At 40.6% G+C, this 24,997-nt stretch overlaps 1 protein-coding gene across 3 annotated transcripts in view; it reads right to left on the bottom strand.

Moving 5' to 3' along the window:
* The window catches only part of Myo16 (myosin XVI), a 518,261-nt gene that overhangs the window by 260,972 nt on the left and 232,292 nt on the right, over positions 1-24,997 (bottom strand). For all 3 annotated transcript variants that reach the window (XM_074043002.1, XM_074043003.1, XM_074043001.1), the window contains exons 8-11: positions 23,654-23,729; positions 20,892-21,045; positions 9,841-9,991; positions 4,430-4,540 (exon numbers count right to left, since the gene is read on the bottom strand). In XM_074043002.1, the coding sequence (XP_073899103.1) occupies positions 4,430-4,540; positions 9,841-9,991; positions 20,892-21,045; positions 23,654-23,729 (492 nt within the window). The remainder of the gene's footprint in view (positions 1-4,429; positions 4,541-9,840; positions 9,992-20,891; positions 21,046-23,653; positions 23,730-24,997) is intronic.

Raw genomic sequence — 24,997 nt, forward strand, 5'->3', positions numbered from 1 at the left:
CATAGTCCAAGGTAGCCTGGGCAAATAGCAAGACCCGATCTCCAAACTAACCAGACTGAAAAGGTTAAGAACTGTGGCTCAAGTGGTAGAGCGCCTGCCTAGCAAGCATGAAGCCCTGAGTTCAAACACCAGTACAATCAAAAAAGAATGACCAGCCAGTATATAATAGCTAAGAAAAGAAAGAAGAAAGTAAACATAAGTGAAATAATGAATTTGAAGATGCACATTAATGTAGTTCTTGAAAATTACTATGGAATTTCAGAGAAGCAAAGTGAACCAAGGGAGTATATTGGGAGAGAAATTGGAAATTTTCTGATTAAGAAAGACTGGGGACTTTATAATAAAATAAAAATACCTCCAAAATTGCACTTTTCTATATGGGATAATTTTAATGTTGACTTAATTTTATTGAAGCGATTTGAGACTTTTTGACAACACATTTTGCAATAAACAAAAATCAAAAATATTTCATAAAAATGCAATTCCATGTTAACGGTAAAGTCATGGTCCGTGACTTTACATATGTCACCAAAGTCAAAGAGGCTCTTTTGGTGAATTGGAAATTTCTGATGCTTGGTGGAGGAAGGGTTCTTTAAACTGTAGAACATAGAGACTTCACCTCCTGGCTATCATGTCTTTCTTATTTTCCAATAGCTCTCCTGTGCTGGAAAAAAAAAAACAAACCTTCCAGATTGAGAGGAACGACATGGAGATGTCATCCGCATAGCATGTCACTGGGGAGCTTCAGAGATCGAGGCAAGGGAAAGAAACATCCTTCCAGGGAGAGCAACCTCAGCCTGACGCTGCTTGTCTGCTGGAACCTCTTGAGGAGTAGCTAAAAGGACCTGCCATCCCCAACTGGGTCCCTGGGCGAGTGTTAACAGGTGTCAGGTAGCCAGACTGTATCCCAGAGCTGTCATGGTCATACAGTGCTCCACTTGTTTGCTTAATCCTTGCTATGGCTTTTAGATTCTCCTGGCTAACTGGAAGTTCCTGTGTTACTTTGCGGCTCTTCTCTGAGTCCCCCAGTATCTTTGTACAGAGAATACTGTTAAGTAGCTTCTTTGCTGTCCATAAAGGAATTTGATAGTGTGTTCTGTTCTCTTCGTATTTAAGATCTGGGAACTTCTCATTGCTAATGTGAGAGCTCCCTAGGTTAATGTGCTCCACACTTAGTAAAAGAGAAAGTGTTGGTTTTGAAAGATCCAATTATATACCAAATCGGACCGTGGCAAAAAGAGATAAAAATTTTGATCAAATTAATTCAGCAAAAATATTTTATCTTGGCTCTGGTGAAAAATACGGCTCAGTCCAGTCTTAGTCATTTGTCATGGACAAATGAGTATCAGCTTTGTTCTCTTGTACTGAAAATGTGTATTTGGTCTAAAGAGGTATCCTCATTTATTTGATATCCATTGGGTAACAACTTTGTGTCATGCACACAGCAGTGAAGAAAGCACTGTGCACAAGCATGAATGTGTGTGTATGAGTGTGCATTTGTGCTTGCGTGTGTGTGGTGTGTGTGCGTGCAAAGGAGGGATACAGACAATGAGGAGTCTAAATAAGGAAACAGACAGCATGCTGGAGGGTGATGAGACCGTGGAGAAAAGCAAAGCAAGGCAAGAAGACAGACATCAGGTGCTGTGACTTAAAATAGGCCATGGGCAGCCCTCCAGGAGTGAGGGCATCGGCAAGAAGGCCTGCAGGGAGGAATGAAGCTTCCTGCATAGCGTGGTCAAGCTATTTAGGCCTGTGCCCCGGATTCAGGACACCACAGTGAGCAGCATGGCCATGGCTGAGGAAGCCAGGGTGAAGGCAATAATAGTACTGGATGTCAGAAACACATTTCTGTGGTCTTTCTTTGGACTCTGGCTTTTCTCCGAGTGGACCTGAAGTCTTTTAGGCAGAGTAGTGATGGTGATGTGGTGAGCAGGGTAAGTTTGGCTCCTGCATTGGGAACTCAAGGAAGGAGGTCAGGAGAAAGCCACACATTTACTTGAAGTTAGTGGTGGGCTTAAAAGACCATCAGGAGTGGAGAGGGGAAGAAGAATGAGTTTCCTAGGAAGCTGGAAGAGCGCCACTGTCCACCGATGGGCCAGGCATTGGGAGGAGAAGGTGAGAGGAGCACAAAGGCCTACTGTGCCTATGAGAAAGTAGAGACGCCTACTAAGCTGGGCTTTCTATTTATGGGGAACAAGCATTTGTTTTTGGTGCTTTTGCTTTTTAAGCCTGGACTGATACTTTATGTAAAAGACAACAAAAATGTGTTACTTGGAAAATGAGATTGAAAAAAGACCAAAACATACAAAACGTAAACCCTGATTCTTACCAGACCCAACAGACTCAATGAAACTATCAACTTGCCGCGAGTTTCTCTAAACTTGCTTATTGTCTCGGCAGACTGGTAATAAAATGTTCCCACAACTAGCAACCTGCAGACAATGCAGGAGTTGTGTGTCCATCCATTAGGTGTGAGTTGGACACTGTACAGTAGAACACTCCCTTTACAGAATTCATCTTAGATGACTTGGCTCTTCAGTACTTCAGGTATGGTGACAAAGTGGCAAGTTTATATTTTACATGAACTCCAGCCAAGCAGGATGTGTAATTCCAATTATCCAGATAAAGAAGGAATCTGTGCTCTAGAGATGACAGCAAAGACCGTCACTGTGGGAGGTGTTAGTGCCAAGGCTGTGAAAGACAGGTAGGAAGACTTTGTCACTCAAGATTGGAAGCCCTGGCCAGGCCTCTTGGCCACACAACCAGCCTGGCTCTGTTTTCATGGAGCTCCTACCCATACACAGGGGCCAGCTGTCAATCAAACCACCTTGTCCCCAGCCATGATGCCTGTGCTAACAAGAGCGTGCCCACTGTGATTCCCCAGAAGTCTAGGGAAGGCTGACAAAGGCAGAGCCTGTGGTAACTCTGCACATCATAGGGCAGAAAGAGAACTCTGGAAGAGAGAAAAATCTCAGGAAAGGTCCTGGCACAGGCAGGAGAGTAATGACAAGACCTTTGAGGGACAAGAAGTGACAGTCTTCAAGGGCTCATGCTCAGGGCTGAGGACATGAAATCCCTCAGCCAAGATTCCAGCTTTGGGAACAAGTCATGGCAGGCTTCCCATGAGAACTGATAAGCCACAGGAAAGATTTGAGGTGTGGACCCTGTAATTAATTACCTCATGCTTCCTAAAGATTTCTCAAGGACACTTTGAGGTCAGACTGAGGGAAGCTGATGGGAGAGGGCTGGCACCTTTGATGAAGGTGGTGGCCATGAGGTGCCGAGGAGTGGATTAAGTGGATGTTTGGGAGAGAAAGCTGAATGCTGAAAAGCATGAGCAGATAAAGGACTACAACACAGCTCAGTCTCTCAGTATTGTAGAGTCAAGTACTGTGATCAAGAGTACAAAAAATAAAAAAGAAAAGTGGGCACAATGCAGGGAAAAAAGAATCAAAACTAGATAAAAATAAGACACTTTATAAAAGTACTGGGGTGGTGACAGACACCAAAGTGATCAGGTCTCACCTGATTATGGCAGTGACTCAGTTCCATGAATTTTGGTACAAGAACTTAACTTTATGTACACTTACTGTGGCAGGTGATTCGTCCAAGCATGAGATGCTGCATTGCATTTTTACAGACTAGTCGGAATCTGACAATTTATTTCTTGGAGGGAAGTCTCAGACTTGACATTTACATGAAAATTACTTAATCAGTTTCTCAGTAGATTAGGAAAAATGCTTGTTATCAAGAAAGGATAATCAGAATTCTCTACAGACATTCTGATTGAATTGCACTGTGCTCTGTACAGAATATAACAAATCAACGAGAGAGAGAGAGAGAGAGAGAGAGAGAGAGAGGAGAGAGAGAAAACAGAGGGTGACTTTGAGATTGCAGGTTATCTGCATAGTTATCGGTATTGGTAGAAGTGACGTAAAACAAGGACAGAACCACCGCAAATCAATTGTACCCTATTATCAGAAATCTGTGAATAAATGACCTCCTTTACACACAGAGGCACTTCTTGATAATTTAAGCCGCAAGTTTCCCTTTCCATGCAAATTAAGAGACAGGCCTCATGCATAGTCAATGGACCCTCACAGTGTCCTTCTCTGGATCTGGCAGGCTGAAGTGGCTGAACAGACGTGTTGTATAAGTGATGTGCACATCCCGCTGTTTCTAGCAAAGGCCTCCATCGCAATCAAGGCAACGGGGAAGTTAACGGTGGTGAGTACTTGGTCTACATGCAGAGTACTCATTGGAACTTTGCTGAACTTGCCTTATAACGGAACCAGAATGAACCTGAACTCCAAGAACTCAGCTCTCACCATAACCAGAAAGCCTGTCACTTGCAGCATTTGTGGCGCTGAGGATGGTGACAAGATCAAGAAGACAAAGCCGTGCAGAAGGCAAGTCCAAGGGCACTCACGTATATCTGATCGTTCCCGAAGCGCTTCTGGATTTCATACAGCAGGCTGCCATCATCGAGCTCACTGAGTGTCGCCAGGTCATCGTTTGGAGCAGGAGGCATTAGCTGGATCTGAGGCCAAAGACAGGTCTGATCAATTGTGATTGCTTCACCTTCACAGTTGGAGGGTGCATTTCCGATTATGTCAAAAGTTTGAAGACCACATGAGTTCTGTTACTAAAAGACGAAATGTCTTAATGAAAATTAAAATGTATATTTTCAAAACCTCAGAGAGATGTATTTAGATGAGAATTTGTTCTACACCCATAAGTGCACGCAAGCCCCCCCCCCCCCCCGACCCGAGTACATACACACACAACCTGCATGGGTTATGTAGGGTGGGAAACTCAAAGTCATCATGCCTGGCGGATCATTTCAACCCACTGACTCTTCCTATTCCCTGGTTATGATTTAGACAGCTCTGTGCTCTTCTTTGTCCTTGGAAGCCAGACAGCTGACAAGCTCAGGAACTTGACGTGCTCCCAAGGCTAACCTCATGGTACTATTACTGGCATGGTAAAAAAGCAATGTGTGTGCAATCTAGTTTCTGAATTCCCATAGGATTGGGATAGAGAGGACTAGCTAGTCCAGATACATCTGGAGTAGACTCCAGATCTCTGCTCTATATTCTGCTCTATATTACTTTTAAGATTAAGGGAGTGTGAGATTAAGTTAACTGTCATAAAGAAAAAAAATGCTGTCTTATATATTTTAATAGGGAGTGACAGAGTTCAAAACCTTAGCAGTATTTCATGTAAAAAAACAGATAAATTTGCATCTTCTAATTGGATGAAAATCTACCATTTTCAAATTGGGAATGAATGAAGCTTAATTTTAAGAACATAATATATTCTCTGAAAAGCAGACATTTGATGGAATATGGAAGCTTTGTTTTTCTTATGTCAAACACAGAAGAGCAAAAAAAACCCCAAGAATATTTTTATCATTGTTCCTCTGAGTTCAAAGATGCCCGTGGTGAATTTTTAATAACAACAAATTTGTACATATTATTTGATTCATGCTTGCATTCTTATTTGTCCTTGAATTTTATATTTGTATTTTTGTTACATGTTGGATTGTTAACGACACATACTATTGTAAAATAATGTAAACTTAAATTATACTATTTATCAGTTAAATGTATATAAACTGAAAACTAGTGCACATTTTTAAAAAGTAAATATAGGGCTGTTTTTCTCACATCAGTGAATATTTCACAACATGAACTTTTCCCCATGAATTCACAGAATACATATTTTCCAACCTGTCTAACACAGATGCATTAATAATGGACAGAGATCCTGTGTAGGCATCTCCACAGCTCAGAGGGTGGTTTGTATTGTATTCTAGCCAGACGGCAGCATGGTCAGACTCCTATACATTTGACATAACCCATTTCCCTAAGTGGAAACACAATATTCCAATAGTACCAAGCTTACTTATTTTTTAAAAATTAATTTGTAAGATGTTCCTGACTTCACAAATGTCAACAGCTAGTCCCCTTGCATCCCCCCATGCACATACTCAGTTAAATGCTGGAACTTGTTATTCTATCTGCTTTTTCAGCCCTTAAAAGAAATTTATCTCAAAATGTCTTTCAAACTTAACCCATACAAAGCACATAGCATAGTCTAATTAAAATGAGTTAGTTGACACTGTGGGCCAGAAGCGTGGTATAAAACTGTAACGCTGTCAGAAATATCTACTTATATAGCCAAGAACAGTACCCAAAACCTGCACTTTTTGAAGATAAGAGCAGAATTCCCTAGTTCTCTTACTGTTTTCCTGGTCATTAAAGCAATTTGGAGATTGCATGAAATTAGCTTCCTAACTTGAACTCTTAGTTCGACTGTAAAGTCAGTCACAGGTGCCAGGAGCAGCCCACGTGATCAGGTCTCAGGGAGCGACATGGCAATAAGACAACTTCCTTTGGCCAGCCCTTGCTGAAGTTCCTGGCAGTTTCCTCCACCCGGGCAATTGGTGATTCTGAGCTCATTTAGTTGTGGGAATTCCGGCAAACGTCTCAGACACGGCTTTGCGCCTCTGTGCTTGAAGAGCTAAAAGTCAAGGTCATGGAAGTTCCAGGCATCGTCTTTCGTATTCGCCTGGGTGAACGACACTGAAACCCTGGTTGCTGATCTGTCTCCCTAGCTGTGAGATCTTGAACATTTTTCTGTCTGAATATGAAGACGCCAGTTCCTTTTCGCTATGAAATATGAAAAATAGTGGTGCACTTATCACTGGTTGTGGGGGACGTGGCATGGCTTGTACTCTGCAGTTGCTGAGTGCAGTGTGAGCGTGGTTAGAGGCACGAGTGGAGCGGCCAAATCTGCCTGCTTCCCTGAGAGAGGCCTTGGAGTGGGGAGGAAGGCAGATGAGTGCGGAGAGCCTGGGTCTGTCTCTTGTCAAGGAAAACATTTCTATCTGTTAAAGAATGGCAAGGTGAGCTTTGTTTAGGACTGTGGAGCTGGGTGCAGGGGCCACTGTGCAAGATCGTGCCGTGGGGAAGAGAAATGGGCTCAACTCTGAATACAGCCTGCTCAGGTGAGAGTTAACAGAACAAGAGCAGGTAAGTGTCATGACGGGGTTAGGGAGGGAGTTGGGAAATTCATGGCTGAGAACCAGGGATCAGATGTTGATGAGGAATCACATTCTGGACCCACTGATGTTCACAGAATGGCCTATGACACACAGCAGGTCTTGCTGACCTGCAGCCCACAGAACATAACAGCCCAAGTCTGACTGTGCAAGGTCACAGACTCCCTTGTCTTGACATGTGAGAGGAGTTGGTGACATGTAGCCCAGCCTCAGAGTTAATGACTCATTAACCCAGTTTTCCAGGACAGTCCACCCCCATCTCTGTAGACCCCAATAAAATCTTGAGGACCCGGGACTCCGGCTCAGCGTCCTTCTTGAGTCTGCCCACTGTCCTGTTGAGGGCACACCTTGGCTTTGCTCTGCATAAACAAACCTGTCTGACCACATATCAGAGCCCTCCCTGTGCTCAGCTGCCTGCTGTTTCTCTTAGCAGTACCCTAACAAACATCGTGCTTCTCCCACTTGCTTGTCTTGCCAAAGTCTTTTACCAACTGTGGCACTGGAAGACCCTGGCAGGTCAGTGACTGGAAAATGAGTACCAGAAGACACAGGGTGAGGGGGCTTCTGGCTAACCCAGCCTGCCAGGATCCTTGCTAAAGGCAGGCCAGGGTGTCAGACACCACCTGAGGGAGAGAGATGCTGAAGGATCTGACAAGATATAGAGCTATCATCTAAAATTGAGGATGGGGTGGCTTTCTGGCTTCAGAGACTTAATGGAATTATTTTGCTAAAACTGAACAGAGCTTGTTCTCTGTCTCTCAGATTGTGTAATAACCTAGTGCCCCCAGCTACTGTCCTCTTCATAATAACTGCCTGATGTCAGGGCTATGCACCCATTTTACAGATGAGGCTCAGTTGGGGGAAGGAGTTCCCAGAGTCATAGAGCTGCTGTGAGGAAAATGAACTGTAGAAGTGTACAGGACGCCATCGTCCCGTCTCCTCTCCCTGGTGGCCAACAAGCCCTCACTGAATGGAATGAAGTCCTGACCTGAAGAATTTTAAGCCTGAACTGAATTTAAATAAGTATGTCCTGAAAGGAAAGAAGAAAAGGAGGAAAGAGAGGGAAGAAATTAAGACATTAGGAAACCACTGGAAATGAACATCGCAAGAGGGTGAGGGCGGGAGAGAGGAGGAAGGGGAGGAGAGAAGAAAAACAGGACAGAAATGTTAATCTTTCTGTTAAATCAAGTCTGGAATATTCATTTACACAGATACTCTTTGGTAAGACTTACATTTTACAAAATCTGAAAGGCAAAGTAACTTTTCTACATCATGTCTTTCCACTTAAAATGTGGATGGGGCCTTTGTTGCTTTGGAAGTCTTTTCTCAAGCCCTCTTACGAAATCTGAGTGCAGAACTCAGCCAGAGACTGGCGCCCTCCCCACAGGGGACCACACAGCCCCTTGTGGTCACACTCCAGAGCACCAGAGTAGGAGAGCTCAGTGGGAGACACCGCTGGGTCTCTGGAGAGATGTCACAGGTCCTAAAAGCCCAACCACTGCCACACTCTCCGAGAAAACAAACAAATAGAACATGGCAGCAATTATTTTAACATCTAAGACACAATGATGACAGCTGACACTAAAACTAGAAAAGCCATCCTATAAAGATTCCCCTCGCTGTTCTTATGTTGGGAAGGTCTTCTCATATTCGAAGAATGTTTTATGTCTTTTAGAAATGTCAGGTCAAATTGTCAATTAAAAGCAATTGATTTTCTAGGCATAGATTGTTTGGCTCCACAGAGGGAAAAAGTCAGCACCCTGATAGAAGGGTTGACATAGTTTGTGTTTCTTTAATTAAATTAATTTTTATCATTTTGCTACTGCTAAACTTGGACAAATAACAATTGCCTGAACAGTTCATTAATGCAAACATATGATAAACCCACACAAACGCAGTGACTGTAAGTCATGCCATGTCTGTAGGTGCTTTAGAGTGGTTTTTGAATGTTAGTAAATCTCAACAGTAGGAAACCAAATTAATCTTAGTTTTCACACATTTCTGTGAACCAAATAAGAAAATGTATTTCAAAACACTGTCAATAAAATGAAAACACCAAAAAAAGCCATTTAAAAATTTTATCTTTCTAAAGCAATCTAAATTAAAGCAAAACTTAGTTCTGAGGAGAGAACCTTTAGAAAAATCTTACCAAAGTAAAATATTCAAGATAAAATATGCTGAGACAAAATGGTTTTAAGGATACAAATTGCTCTGCCATTTACAGAACACTGAACATGAAAAAAACATTTATTTCTGTAGGAATCAGAAAAGAAAATCCACTAACATCCACAATCCCAAGCGAACACCCTCCCACCTCCAAAATGACCTCCCATCACTTGGGCACTGAACTGATGTGGGTGCTCACTTGTGCACTGTTCCCATGTGCCCTGTCCCCACACACTTGTAAGGCTAAATAGTGCCCAGTGACTCTTTGCCCTCCTTCTTACACATATTTGGATAACTGGAAGGAACAGAAAAACAGACTACAGAGTCACCAAAGACAGCTGGGACTGTGCAAGAAGTAATACTGGCTGAACTGAAATTCCTGGTACACGTGTCCAGACTGTCAAATTCAAATTGCTGTATAACAAGATGGCAATTATGTGTGTTAATGACGAGCGCGATGCCCTGTTAATTAAGGGAATCGTAAACAAAATACTAACCTGGCCATCGAGCTTCCCTTTGAATGTTAGATAGCGGTGCTTGCTTTTGTAATAGGCTGCGAGTTACACGCGACTGTCTGCGTGGACCACCGGTGGACATGGGGAGCCTACCTGCTCAGGTTTGCTGCAGATGCTCAAGGTGGTGTGCTCAGGCGTGCTGTCCTGCGACTGCTGCTTACACAGACCTCTCGTTGCATCTTTGAACATAGTGTCTTTTTCCAACAAGCTGTCTTGCTTGGCAATTGGTAGCACCAGGGGACCGCTACAGGAAACAATCAATACTATGATTAGTTTTCTTGTACCACTGCCTTATCATTCGGCAACTACAGGAGAGCTGGACTGGGGACAGCTCTTCATTCGGATGAGAGACACGTCTGGGCACCGCCTGGGACATACCAGTGAGAAACCTGTAAGGTTTCTATTATTTCCACATTTATTCAATTTCCCATCTAAGAGAAATATGTATTCACTTCAGTTTCAAAAGAAAATGTTTACAAAGGTTATTAAATTGTAATAGACCAATCAATAGCAATTTAAAAGTTAAGTTTGAAATGCACGATTGAACAAAACAGTATATTTAAGTGTGAAAGTGGGTTGCAAACAAGTGAAAAAAGTAGTAATCATGAAATTGATTAAAATTCAATTCTCGTAAATCTACAATCATGGGCAATATTTTGAGCATGTAATACAGTAATAATATAGTAATTGGAAAAAATTAAATCTTTGAAAATTGTGATGTTAGAAACAATACATTTTGTCACTTCTGCACAGCTCAAACTACACAAAACATACACATAAAACTTACTCTTCTATAAGTTCATTACCAAAAGAAAGTTGTTATTTTATAATGTTCATAAAAAACCAACAACATAAATGTTGAATTGATATTGTTAGGTTTTACTACATGGTTTATAAATTATCTCCATACATGTTACCACTTAAGCAGAAATACCTACATATTTAACAATTCAATATATGTAAACATAATTATTTCATATAATCTATAATAGCCATAATTATTCTTGGAGCTGGATCTATTTTTTTAATTTCATTTATTTAGGTCTAATATATATATATATAGTAAAATTGACACTTTGTAGTTATATAGGTCAATGATTTGACAAAAATGTATTTGATTTTGTAATCAGAATAATCAATAATATATAGAATTTGTTTCATCGCTTCCTTTGTGACCTTTGTAGTCAGTTATTATTAGATGTGCTAGTGGCTTTAACTCATGATGGTTTTAACTTGAATTTCTTAAATTTTAAAATATTTTATTGTTAAATAAAGACCGAATACATTTTAAAGTGTACTACATAGTGATTTGATATATGAGGTGTAATGATTACTACAAACATATTAATTAACCACCCATGTTGGACCTTAGATCTTGGAATTTGCTCATCTTATAACTGAAAGTGTGTCCCTTCCACCAGCATCTCCTTCCATCCCTAACAGCTGCTGGTCTAATCTCTGCTTCTGTCAGGTTGACATTTTCATTTTCCTACTGTAGGTCATACCTGGCTTGATTCAGTTAGCATGGTGTCTTCCAGGTTCATCCACACTGCTGAAAATGAGAGGATTTATTTTAATAACTCAATAACATTCCATTGTGTCTATGTATCAGAATTTCTTTATCCATCCACCCATCAGTGGACATTAGATTATTTTCTATCTTGGCTGTCATGACTAATCTGTAACAACAAGGGTGCAGACATCTTTTCAATATCCTGATTTCATTCCTCTAAAACACGTATTCAGAAGTGGGGTTGCTGGACCAGATGGCAGAACTGTTTTGGCTTTATTGAGGAACCTCCCCACTGTCTTCCATAGTGGCTGCACTCACCTGCATCCCCACCATCAGTACAAAGTCCCTCTCCTCCACACCCTCACCCACTTGCTATTTCTTGTCTCTTTCATAACAGCCATCCTTACAGGAGGGAGGTGGTAGCTCAGTGTGGTTTTGATTTGCATTTATTTGATAGTTAGCGATGTTGAGCACTTTTTTGTATATTTCTTGGCCATTGGTACATCTGCTTTGGGAAAACTTCTATTCAGGTCTTTCACCAATTTAAAATCAAGGTCACTTTTTAAATTTTTTTGGCAATTGGGTTGTATGAATTCCTTATTTATTTACCCCTTTGATATATATGGCTTACCACTATTTTCTTAAATTCTGTTAGGTGATTGCAAATTTCGTTGATTGTTTCATGCTATGCAGAAGCTTTTTAGGGTAATGGTTCACTTGTATATTTTTGTTTCTGATGCCTGTGATTTTGATGTCGTATCCAACATTGCCAAGATCAGTGTTAAAAAAGTTTTTCCTTAAGTTTCATTTAAGGAATTGTAAGCTTTCAGATCTCACATTAAAGACTTTTATCCATTGGAGTTAGTTTTTGTAGGTGTAAAGACAAAATCCAATTTCAATCTTCTGCATTTGGAAGTCCGGCATTCCCAAAGATACTTGCTGAAGAGAATTCATGTCCCATGGTTTGTTCTTGTCCCCTGGTGAAAGGCCAGTTGACCAGGTGCACTTGGGTTTATATCTGAGCTCTCCATTCTGCTGCCTTGCTGTGCCTGTTTTTATACCAGTGCCATCCCACTTTGATCACGGTAGCTTTGTGACATAGTTTGAAATATGTACCTTTCTCAAAAATTGTTCTTTCTCAAAATTGCTTTGGTTATTTGGAGTCTTTTGTGGTTTAATACAAAGTAATGATTTTTTGGTAAAGTGTGAGTTCATTCCTTTGACCATTTTTTATTGGGTTCTTTGTTGTCCATTTATTGATAGTCTATATTCTGGGTATGAGTCCATCAGATGCGTACATGGCAAATCTTCTCTCCCACTCTTTGTCTTTTTCATTTTATGAATAGTATGTTTCAAAGAACAATTGTTCTTTCTGTTATGGTTTGTGTTTTGTATTTATGTCTAAGAATAATTTTCCTAACCTAAAGTCAACAATGTTTGCTACTAGGTTTTATTGTAGGAATTTTATAGTTTTTTAGCTTACATCTAAGTCTTTGATCCATTGTGTGTGGTTTTTGTTTATAGTGCTACCAATATATCATTATTTTTTGATGTTATGGGGTTTAGAACTGAGGTACTTGCCTCGTTAGGCAGGCACTTTACCGCTGGGCCTCCAACCCTTTTTGCTCTTATTTCTCAGGTGGGGTTCCAGTTTGTGCTGTCTGGCCAGTGTGGTCCACAGTCTTCATACTAAAGCTTCCTGCATAGCTGGGCTAGCATGTGTTATCCCAAGTGCCCTGCTTTTTCATTGAGATGAGGTGTTGCTAACTTTTTGTCCCCATTGGCCGCTAGCCGCAATCCTTTCGGTTTCCACTTCCAGAGTAACTAAGGGCTCATTATTTTATCATGTGGCTGTCTCAAGTATTCAGTGCTAATTTTGACAAGAAAATGTCTCTTTTTCCCCATCTAATTAGCAGAGCATGTTTGTTAAAAATCAATTGACCATATATGTGTGTTTCTATTTTGGGATTCTCCAATGTGCTCCATTTATACAAAAGTCTATTCTTACACCAACACCACACTGCTTTGATTAATGTGCCATCTCAGAAGCCTTGGATTCGACTATGAGTCACTGAAATTTCTTCTTTTTCAAAATTGTTTTGGTTAATGACCATTGCGTTTTTGTACAAATTTTAGAATCAATTGTCGATTTTCATAGAAATTTCTATTGGAAGTTTGATTAATTCATTCAACTGATAAATCAGTGCAAGGAGATTTAAAATACTAACAAGTTGAATTTTGTTCCCCTTTAGGATCAATATATTGGTTTATTTTGATCTTTATTTCTCTCATAAGTATTTTACAGCTTTCATAATTAAACTCTTCCAAATAATTTGCTACGTTTATTCTGGTGCATTCTGTATTTTATACTATTATAAATACATTTGTAAATTTCAATTGTTAATTGCTGATTGTCAGTAATTATACAAGTGCAAATGGTTCTGTATTAGCCTTGATAAGGAAGGAAGGTTTAATTTGAAGGACTTACTTCAAACCATAAAGTCTCACTTTTTCACAGTCATCTCTTGCCCTGTCTCCCAACTGCTACAGAAAACAAGCAATGTGACCAAAGAGACATTCATTGCTGGTTAGGGATGAACAAACACAACTAAGTGCACAGAAACCAGAAACGGGAGGTCAGTTTTACTTCATCCCTGAAGTTTTATCGTGTCAGTGAAGACATTTGCAAGTAGGTGAGGGGAGTGGAATAATGTGCCCTGGTACCATGCAGTTATTATGGACATATGTTTTCAAACCAGGCAAAGTCCAGTTTGATGACCACATCTACCATCACAGGCAAGTTATACAACCATTCAGTAAAACCAACCTATAGAAGGACTGTGGTGAGAGCTCCCTAACATAGCAAAGCAGATGTGCACTGTCACCTGTATGTGTCCAGAATTGTGACTTGTGGGATCCTACCCAACTTACGAGTTAATAACTCAGATTGTTACTGTTTCATGGTCAGTTGCAGAAGACAAGAGATTGCTGCATCAGAGACAAAGGACTCGGTGACTCCTGATGAACACAGTACCCAGTGCTTGCTCTGTGGGCCAGCATTTCTTGTCCTCCGTCCCATGTGGGAGCAGAGGAGGTAGGAAGGATGGTGAGGACCAAGTGCCTCCAAAGAGAGAAGCCAACAGTGTACCAGGCAGCAATAAGCCAGTCCTCTCCTTTTGGGTGAGGGAGCTTCCTGGCTCCTGGAGCTGCCAGTGTAACTCATCACACAGCTTACCATCTGACAAACCCAGAAAGGATGTGGAGAAGGCTCGGGGCCCATGCTGGACCGTGCCTCTCAATAATATTCTTACTAATTGAAAAAACACTACAAGGGGGAATGCATATAATCCCTACAAATTCATATGCAGGTCTGTGTAGATCCCATCCAATAGTAATTAATTAAAAACTTCCAAAAGGCCTTATTCCTTCCCAAGCTACTTTGGAACAATGCATAGCTGCTATAACTTATACCCATCATTCCAGAGTTCCAAAGAATACACCCTATGCTTCCTTGACATGGAGCCCTTCAGATATTTTAAGTTAGCTTATGCTGTGATTTCACAAATGGACCCTTTGCAATGTAGTTTAATAGCGGCCTGGGATTTCACCTGTGGCAGTCTCTGTTCCAAGCATTCCATAAGTATCACCTCTTTTTGTTTTGAGAACAATGTGATAAGGTTTTTGCTATTTATGTCAGTTTTTCAGAACAGTAAATCAAGGGCCAGAAAGGAGAACGTACCATGGAGAAAGGGCGGTCATCATGAGCACAGGGCTGTGGACACAGCAGGTCTGGGCACCAGAGCCCATGTGCTTCATCCTTAGTTCACTCTGTACTAAATATCCACTTACTCCCATAAAAATGTTGTCTTTACTTCCTTCCTTCAAGGATCAGTCACCTCTTTTTTCTGCTTTCTCAGGAAGTTTTTAAAAACTAAAGGGAATCTAACATGTATAGAGAAATTTGAGCATAAAATTATAGGTCAAATGTTAGATTGAAGGTTGAAACTAAGAAAACAGTTTATTAAATATTTGAATTTAATAGACTTAATTTATAATTTAAATTAAATATAGCATATTTAATTTATATTAATTTAATTTAATATATAAGTAATTATAAAGTATTTCTCAAAGGAGGAAACCGTAAGTCTAGTGAAATAGCTGAAGTATCCCTTTTATATCTTAAATCGAATCACAGTATTAATACAGCTTCCATGATGGCTGCAGTGGGAGAGAGGATTGTTTAAGATTACAGTGACCTCATTTTAAGTTAGATTACCCTCAAGTTGGCTATGACCACCCAGGCTGGGTCAGTTTCACCTTTGCAAACGCAGGTGTTAAACAAGATGATGTGTGAATTTATAGGAAGCCCCATGCTCTGCCACGCAGACATTCTCTCTGCCATCCGATTCCAAACTTTGCTATATGTCTGTCTTTGTGTCTTTTTTCTCAATCTCTAGTCGCCCCCAGTCAGGTCAAGGGACCTGCTCAGACTGGCTGTGAGATTAATAGTAATTGAAATTTATCGATGGGAAACAGAAAAGATAGGGCCGAATTAGTATATTTTCTCAGAGAAGGCTTTTGGGAAGATAGACTCCATAGACAAAGAACGTGAAGCAGTGTGGTACAGGGTGGTTTAGGGTCACGGAGGGAGGGAAAACGTCAAGTGTGATTGTATCAGTCCACTTCCGAACTCTACTGCACTTAGTCAAGACCTCCTGAGTGATGGACACAAAAGGCCTTTCATGCAGAGGGAATATGCGTGCAGAAAATAAGATTTTACTTCTGAAAATGGAAAACAGGATCACAATAAAAAGGACCTAAGGAAGGCAATGATTATTGTGTGTTATAATTGAAGCAATTTTAGAGCATTACAGAGATGAAATAAAACTGACTATGTGCAGATGGATTTGGCCAACAGTAACAAAAATCTTCGAATGGAGTCAAATGTGAACATAGAGCAGGTGGGGCTCAGTGATTTCGGTACAGACGTGGTTTCCAAAGGATTGACTCTGGGAAATTTAATTAACCTTTTGGATTTTTCTGCTCCAATAAAAAAAGACCACGATCCAAAGATTAATGTTAAATGAAATAGTTCTTGGAGAGACTTGAATTAATTGCTATATTTTGTCTCCCCCCCTAAATTATTATAGCTTTTATAAAAAAAAATTTGCAGTTTAAAGGTCATTTTAGTAAAATCTTACTTCTGTCTAAAAAAGAATTAAAGCTTTCAATGTGGCACGTGTCTGGACAGGAGTTTTATTGTTTAAGATGTGTTACATTTATCTCAATATTCTCAGCAGATCTTTGCAAAGAAATATTTAAATAGCTCATTTCAGGGACACCTCTCTAAATTAAAATGGGCTTAACCCAGGTGCTCTATGCAGATATGAAGGGAGCTCCTGAAAGTGTAGATGGGACATTTGCTAGGAGTGACTGCCTAAATGTGTCATTCTGTTTCTGTCACCTATGCATTTCTTAGGACTGCTGGTCCGAGTGTCCTTTTCTGAATGATAGGAGACATTTCCATAAGGAATTTCCTCACGTATGGTGTCCTGGCAGGGGCTAAAGCTTTCTCCATCACATGGCATTTTTAGAAATTCTGTGTGGCAACATTGTGCTCACTATGAGGCAGGTGAGGTGCTCCCCACTCTGTCCTCACTCTTTCTGGGCCCAGTTTTTTCCCTCTCAGGCTGGGGAGCACTAACAGTGAGAAGGCTTGAGTTCTAGTTGCACCCATCTCTTGCTAGCTGTGCCTTGAGGGCTGTCACACGCCTAAGATTCCGATTCTCCACCCACAAAATGTGGATAATGATGTCTATGCATCCTATTTCATGGAGTTTGAATGAAGCTTGATCAAATGAATATTAACACTTTTGGATATGCAAATACCTTATTTTCAGATGAGTGCAGGGGTCTCAGAAAAAATTCTGGCAGAGCTTCAGGGGGCTGCCTTGGAAAGAATGCAAGGTGGGATGCTTTGTGACCTGCCAGACTTTGAGACCATGCACACTCAGTCTCTGACTAGTGGGAGCTGTAAATTTTGCCTAAGGTCAAGAACAGTGCATTGCACAGCTCAGGCTGTCCCACTCACAATCACCAGCCACTAGGCCAAAGGACCCATACGTATATATATATATATATATATGTATATATATGTATATATATATATATATGTTCTGGGAAGATATAAAAGAAACATATCAAAACAACAAGAGTTGGCGTTCCAGTTGATGGAGGAATATGGGCCACAGGTAATGCAGTATGTGCCCAGGGCATCAGAATGAGGGCTGGAGGTAACAGTGTGTTTAGTTTAACACAGTGACAATGTGCCTCCCACGTGATGTGCACAGGATCAAGCTACAGATCCTGACTTGGTTGGTGGGACCGGAGGTTCTGCATTGCTTGAAGCAGCAGGCTCACAGAACGTACTTATAAGAGCAAGATTTTGAACTTCTAAAAGGAACAGACCTAGTAAAGTGCCTGCAAACATTTTCTAAGAACTCAAAAATAGGAGTCAAAAAACTCCTGTAGAGGAGGTCATATGGAATAGTATATTATTTTTAATTTTATGCTTCTCATCTCAATGAATTTGCACTAGTCCTTGGGAAAATAGTAACATTAAAGGAGAAATTTGTTGCTGCAGAATGACTGCCTTCTGGAGCACAGGACTACACTCATTTTAATCTCCACATGCTTTTCTTCTTCTTTGATTTTCTTTACATTTTTCTGGCCCCTTCCTAAAGCTGAAGAATTCGTACAAGCAGCTGGAAGAGGAGTCTGCCCGTGTAAAATGCAGGTAATCAAAACATTCAAGAATGTATTTGGTTTATACCAGTGAAATTTGGATTGTCACAGAGCAGTAGCCTTCACCCACTTCTACACAGGGAGCAGCTGGACAGCTGGAAATGAAGTTTCTAGAAGATTGACATGATGCTGAAGATAGGAAAGAGACAGGAGCCCTGCCCCCTTCCCAAGTGCAGGCTGAGCCATTAACGGTGAATAACTAGAGTTGGAAGAGGTGCTGCTTTTTGATTGATGTGGAAGATATTTCTCAAGGAAACACATCTCTATTTCCTGTAATTATGTTAATTTGATCGGCTTATTTCATATAGAAAATTTCCCAATATGTTTAAAAAGTTTGTCCAAATCAAACACCATTGTCATATTAAATACACTAAATCAACAAGCACCAATTTTTGTCAACAATACACCTACTTTTCAGCTTCAGAGAAAGCTTTGTCTCTTACAATGCATGCGTTGCTCATGGAAGAGTCCTCAAGCACTTACATTGCTCCTTCTCACACAAAAACAAGGCCTGAGAGTGCACAATGCAGAAATTCAGCCTTTCTAAACTAGTCCTAGTGGTTTTTCATCTTGTATTTCCTGCTGGTTACATTTTTTTTATAATACTGTAATCACAGTGCAAAGAACCAGATAACATGTAGCACAACTGAGAATTGTGAAAGAAAAATTTCAGAAGTGCTTAGATGTGATCTTTAAGTCCGCCAGGTGACTTGCCATTTTCTTATAGAGTGACGGTAACAGAAATAAAAATGTAATTAAAAAACATACTTAATCACATAGAACAAATGAGTCATTGATTGATCTGTTTATAACCTGATTAATCTGTTGTTCAATCAATAATATTTTAAGAAAGTAAATATCACTGGCGAGATTAGTTGTTTTGGTTTGTTTTCATTTCCTTAATAAAGTAGAAATCAAAGACAGAGCTACAGACCAAGATAAAGGATAATATTTACCCAAAATTTCTTATACTAAAATAATTTGGTTTTAACTAAAACCTTAATTTTCTTTATATTTTAATATCTCTTGCTTGGAAGTGTGTCACACAATTTAAAGGCAGAGTGGACCATGTTGGATATTGATTTTCATACCCATATTTGGAAGGTAAAATTCCACAACAAACACTTGAATTATTGCTCACTTTTCTGTAATATTAGTAATAGAGTGATGTATATATTGAAGTTAAATATTTTAATTATTAATTTCAAAATACTTGGACTGTACCTTAATTAACCACTTCTTGACTTGCCACCAAGTCAAATTCCTTTATAGGACAATTGAAATATTAAATCAAAGAATGAAGACACTTTGGTATCAACTAGAGTGTGTTATACACCTGCCCTCTTTTAGCCTGTGAATTATCTAGAATGATTTTAAATTAAGTTAAATGAGCATCTGAATGCTTGTGACAAGCTCTGAAGGAAGACTTCTCACTCTCCGCTCTCTCATGCTTTCCTCAAAAGCATCTCTTCTACTTTCTGGGTAAGGAAACTGAGTCACGCCTGAGGAGTTGAAGGAGGTCTCAATGGAAGAGTGTGTCTGCTGTTCCTCCACTGTCTTGGAAGAGCCCCCTGCAGAGAGCAAGCACCTGTGCTCGTCTTCCTCCCTGTGCAGCAGGCTCTGGGTCCGCACCAGAGCCGGGATGTTGTCACAGCATTGAGTGGCAGGAATGACATGTGCATATCCTTGTGGCCACACATCCTGCTGTGTATGTGACCTCTTGGTCATCAGAGGGGTCGTGCTCCCTGTCTATTGTTCCATCATTTCTCAGGTTGTTGGTGTGTTTATTTGTTGTCCTGAAATCAAATACCTGAACACTAGATAATCATTATTATGATTATCAACAGACAAGAAGCAGGTTCGGAGTAACAACGGAAACTTGAGGCCCGACTGCTGAAGGCGGTGGGGAAGAAAAACTCTGATGGCGTGTTGGGGTAAATGAACACACCTTAGAAGGTGAGTTGGAGTGATCAGTCTTATCCCTCGCTTTGGATCGCTTGTTCAGGCCAAGACTACAATTTCCATCTCAACCTTTCACATCTTTAAGCAACAGGAAGCATCGTTTTTCAGGAGATATTTTGGAAAAAAAGAAATTATTACTTCTGTTTCTAAGGAGGAATAAGGTTTATTTGCATTTCCTACTTTAGTGCAGGGAAATAATAAATCTGCACTTGTTACTTTCAGACAATAAGCCATTAGGATAGACCCTGAAAATGTAGGGAAATGTTTAAAACACTCTCTTCAATCTGATGGCACCTGAAATTGAACCAATAACTAGCACAGTAATGTTTTAAAAAGTGAGCGGAGGCAGGCACAGTGGCTCAAGGCTGTAATACTAACTACCCAAGAGGCAGAGATTCGGAGGATCACAGTTTGAGGCCAGCTTGGGCAAAAAAAAAAGTCTATCTCAACCAGTGGCTGGACACAGTAAGCACACCTGTCATCCCAGCTAGGCAGGAAGCATTGATAGAAGGGTTGCCATCGAGTCTGGCCTGGGCATAAAGCGAGACCCTATCTCAAAAATAACCAAAGCGAAAAAGGGCTGGAGGTGTGGCTCAAGGGGTACAGTGCCTGCCTAGCAAGCACAAGGCCCTGAGTTCAACCCCCAGTGCCTCCCTCAGAAGCCAGAAGATTTTCCAATTTATGCAAAGCTCTTTGTTGTCAGCAACTCCTTTTTCACAGATATGCAGATAAGCATCTTCAATGATAATAGGTGCTGTTAGCTGAGAGACAGTTATTCCTGCAGTGCGGTGATGGTGAGTGAGCCTTACTGGCTTGTCAATGAGCAGGCCCTGCTGCTCTGCCATACCCGGATGAAGACACTTACAGCTTACTTGACAGAGCTGGGAGGTCCTGCATGATCTCCTCGTAGGCCTCCTCTTGTGCTAAGATGGAGACAGGCAGAGGCTCTCTCATTTTTCCTTCCCAGGCAATCTCAGCTTTCAGCAGCATCTCCTCGATCAGCTCAGATGCTGCGACATCTACAAGGACAGGGAAATCAGATAAGGAGAGCAGGGACAACACAGAACACCACTTACTCTCAATAACTCTGACACAATTAAAATGCTAACACACATCAATGCTCAAAGCAAAGCAAAAACCAGAAAAAGTTCATAAGAGGGATAAAATTGCAGCATTGGTCTTTTCAATGACTAACACATCAGTGACATATTTAATCACAAATGAAAAGCAATAAAGATAAAATTCACTGGACGGTCAAGTGTACAATGGGAGAATCATGGCCAGGGTAGGCTTGAAAGACCTCACTGTCAGTTCATTCTCATCAAAACTCTTGCTGTGTCTGGTGGATATGAATGAAAATGAAAACAGCCATTCCTATAACTGGGTTAAGGCCAAACACCTAGTGTTTGGTGCGCACTCTGCACACATTCTACTGGTTGGGCAGGTGTACAAAGAGATGTTCAGTGGTGTTGTCAAAACAGTGGTGCAGGACTCTGTCTGTGGTCTTCTTTGTTCCATTGGAAATATAAATCAATACATTTCCTTACAAATGATACCTCAACAATGAGATCTGAACACATTTGGGTAGCAATATAGAAACACTGTATCACTCTTATTCTCTGCAACCATTGACACTGAAACTTGACAGATCCTGGAGGAAAGTTTACACTCACACCAACTAAGAACCCATTGGAGGCAGCCCTTTCTTCTCAATCCTCATGACTAAATCACATGACTGTCCACATCAGTCACTTTGAGCTATGTGGCTTCATGGGCTGGTCAAAGTCATTTAGCTGCTACAAGAAGATGCTTATGCCTGGATTCTCTCATGATTGCCCTCAAATTAAATAGGACACTGGGAACAGAGAAGAAACTCAGCCTTCTCACCTTGGGAGACTACCTTTATGACCCACCTGAAAGCAAGATTCAAGCTATGTTTCTCTCAGATATTTCTTATGGGCCCATCAAAATTCAAGACACAGAATGAGGACGAGACAATGCTGGTGTGCCAACTTGCTCTCATCACAGGGGTGCCTGGTTTCCTGGTCTCCATCTCTGCACTTTTTTTGCTTGGTTCAGTCTTCTTGCTGACTGGGCACATGCTGGTGTGTACTGCATTTGGCTGAATTCCCTCACTGCATTAAGTTCTTTGCTGCTTGTTTGTGAGAGAGGTGTCTTCACTTAATTTACAAATTTTTATTGAGGGTCTCCAATGGGCCCAGAACTGTGTCTCCTTGCCAAGACGCCATACAAAGGGCAGGAAACCCAAGGTAGACATTGCAGGACCAACATGGAGTAAAGCTGTCTGAGAGACCTTGTGCTCTGTGCAGAGGAGTCCAAGGCTGAGGCAAGATCAGAAGTGTATTTGCTCACTGGGGCTCTGGGAAGTTCAACTGCCACAGGAATTAGATGTGGAACTTCTGACATTAGGACTAAAAGGTGAAAGCTTGAGGGATGGGAGTCCATGGGGTCAAGGGTTAGTCAGTCACATCTTCCTCTGCCCAGAAAAGAAGCCAGAAGTGGGAACTTGACCATTTGATCTCCCTATAGAACCAGTGATCAGGGGACATGGCATACTGCCAATACATGGAGGTTTTTTTTTTAAGACAGGAAAATATCTACAATCCTTTTCTTTTGCCTTTTTGAGATTTACTATTAGGTTTATGTTTCTAATTGAAATCAACATTGCTAGACTAGTTATTAATAATAGCCTGTTTCAAAAGTTCGTGACAAGCTATGCGTGGTTCTGTTGGCTAGTTCGTCAGTTTATTTTGGCAGAGAAGAAAAAGTCATAAAAAATAAGCAATGATACCTAATTCCAGGAAGCAAGAAAGAGAACACAGCCCTCAGCCTGGCTTAAACCAGATCTGATAATCTACTCCGAGAAGTAATAAAATGAGAATCTCAGGAGTAAAGGGTTCTGAGGTTGGTGGAAGTCCAACAGCAAGAAAAAGAAAGATTTATTTAGTTGCTAAGATCAGTTGCTACCCTAAACTTACTCATACTAGCGTGTTATTAAAGCTAGACTTCTTTCTTTGTCATTTAAAATTCTACTTCTAGAATTGTAAACTTAATGATGGCTGGTAACTTTGTTATTTAATTTTAAAATTTACAAACAAATGTGGCAGTAAGCACACAAACATAGAAAAGCGTAGGGATAAAAAGATTCATAGAAATCTTCCAAAGACATTTGCTAAAAACAAAGAGCCTTAGGACAAGATTTCAAGTTTTAAATTAGCACGGTACTGGTAGTCTCTATCTTTTGCAGTCTAAATATCTGTACAGAAAAATGCTATTATTGTTTTAAAATACCCTAACAGATAACACATATTTGGTATGAGGAAAGCCAAGATAAATAACAGTAAAAATATATATTGTGGTGAGTGTGTTGAAGGAATGCCTGAAAGTGAAATGCAAGGAAGATCCTCAGTGGTCTCCCGTGTTACCTGCTCTGTGCATCCTCGAGTGCATGGGGGGTTTCTGGACCGTGCTGGAGCTGCAGTGCTTTCTACACAGCTGCTGGGGAGCCCACCTCTCATCCCACAGCTGTGCTAATGATGGGTAAACAGTTTCACTGTGGAAGGAAGATGGTAGTCGCCTGGTGGTCCCAGCCTGGCCTCAACCTACCTGACGGCTTCTCTTCATTACAGTTCATGAGGCTGGGGTTTGCCTGATGTGCCAAAAGAAGTTTCACCAGGTTTGTCTGCAACAGCAAGAAAAGTGAAATAGTTTCTCTTTAGAAAATGTCAGATATTCAAACTAGCTCAGAAACCCATGCAGTCAGAACTGCATTTCTTTACCAAAAGAAGGTTTAACAGCTCAGTATTTGAAGAGCATGTTTTACACTTTTTAAGTTTTCTTTTGGGCCATTTTATGTGACAAATTATATGTTATGTGATATTTTCTTTTGTTTTTGTTTTACTTTAGCAATTACCTTACTTCAGCACAGTGTAGTTTGATACTATGACAACACTGAGCATGGTATTACAAACCTAAAGTCACCTCCAATAGAAAAACTCAATCTCATGTTCCAAGAATGAAAACGTGATAAGAGATACATACTTACATATCTCAAAACATCATACACACAAAGTGTCTGTGATGTAGACACAACACTGACAGAGCTGAAATTAAGGAAAAGTCAGCGGACCCAACTTTTAACAAAATGTCATTAATAATATCGTTGTACATTTCTCCCCCAAGCTCCCCTCTGCTCCCCAGAGCTGATCACTGTCAGAAACTTGGGGCTCATTCCTAATACCTTTCTTTACAGTGGTTGATAAGAAGCTGTCCTAAGCACCAGATTGCTCCATCTGGTTGTGGCTGAAATGGAACAAGCAGAAATGAAATTGGCTGTGTTTGTCCAATGCAGTTTTGAGAATTAGCTGAGGTGTTTAACTAAATTTCACCTGGTTTCTCGGCTACTTAGAACCTCTTGGCACAAACAGATCATGATGCAAGCACCTTTCTTACAATGGTCAAACAATTTACAATGGCCTTCATTTATTCAGTTTTGCAAATAAGGTTCTCCTAGATCTTGTTTCTGCCTCCTGGTGCACACACAGGATTAATGCACATATGAATATTTGGGATTCCAGTTGACACATCAGCACAGTGACTGATGATTCAGTCTCTCTCAGTGATGTCCCTGTGGTTCCACATTGTCACAACATAACTGTCTGACATTCACATGTTGCAGACTTCTGATGTAAAACAACAGGTCACTGAAGCTTAAAGAGGGATTGCTGTGAAAATGGAAGACTCTTCTGGCTTTCTTTTGTGAGTTGAGTCACTTTCTTAAATTATGATTTTTCTACAATTTGCCATCTTGTTTTAAGTTTTCAGATTTTCTTTGTTTTGCTATTGCAAGGTTGAAACCACTAGGATTTCAATGTTTGTGCCCTCTCCAAAGTACATGTTGCAACTCACTCTTCAAAACCAGACTTAAGAGGTGGGGCCACTAGGGGGTGA

Source organism: Castor canadensis, chromosome 10 (assembly GCF_047511655.1).
Source record: "Castor canadensis chromosome 10, mCasCan1.hap1v2, whole genome shotgun sequence".
NCBI lineage: Eukaryota > Metazoa > Chordata > Mammalia > Rodentia > Castoridae > Castor > Castor canadensis.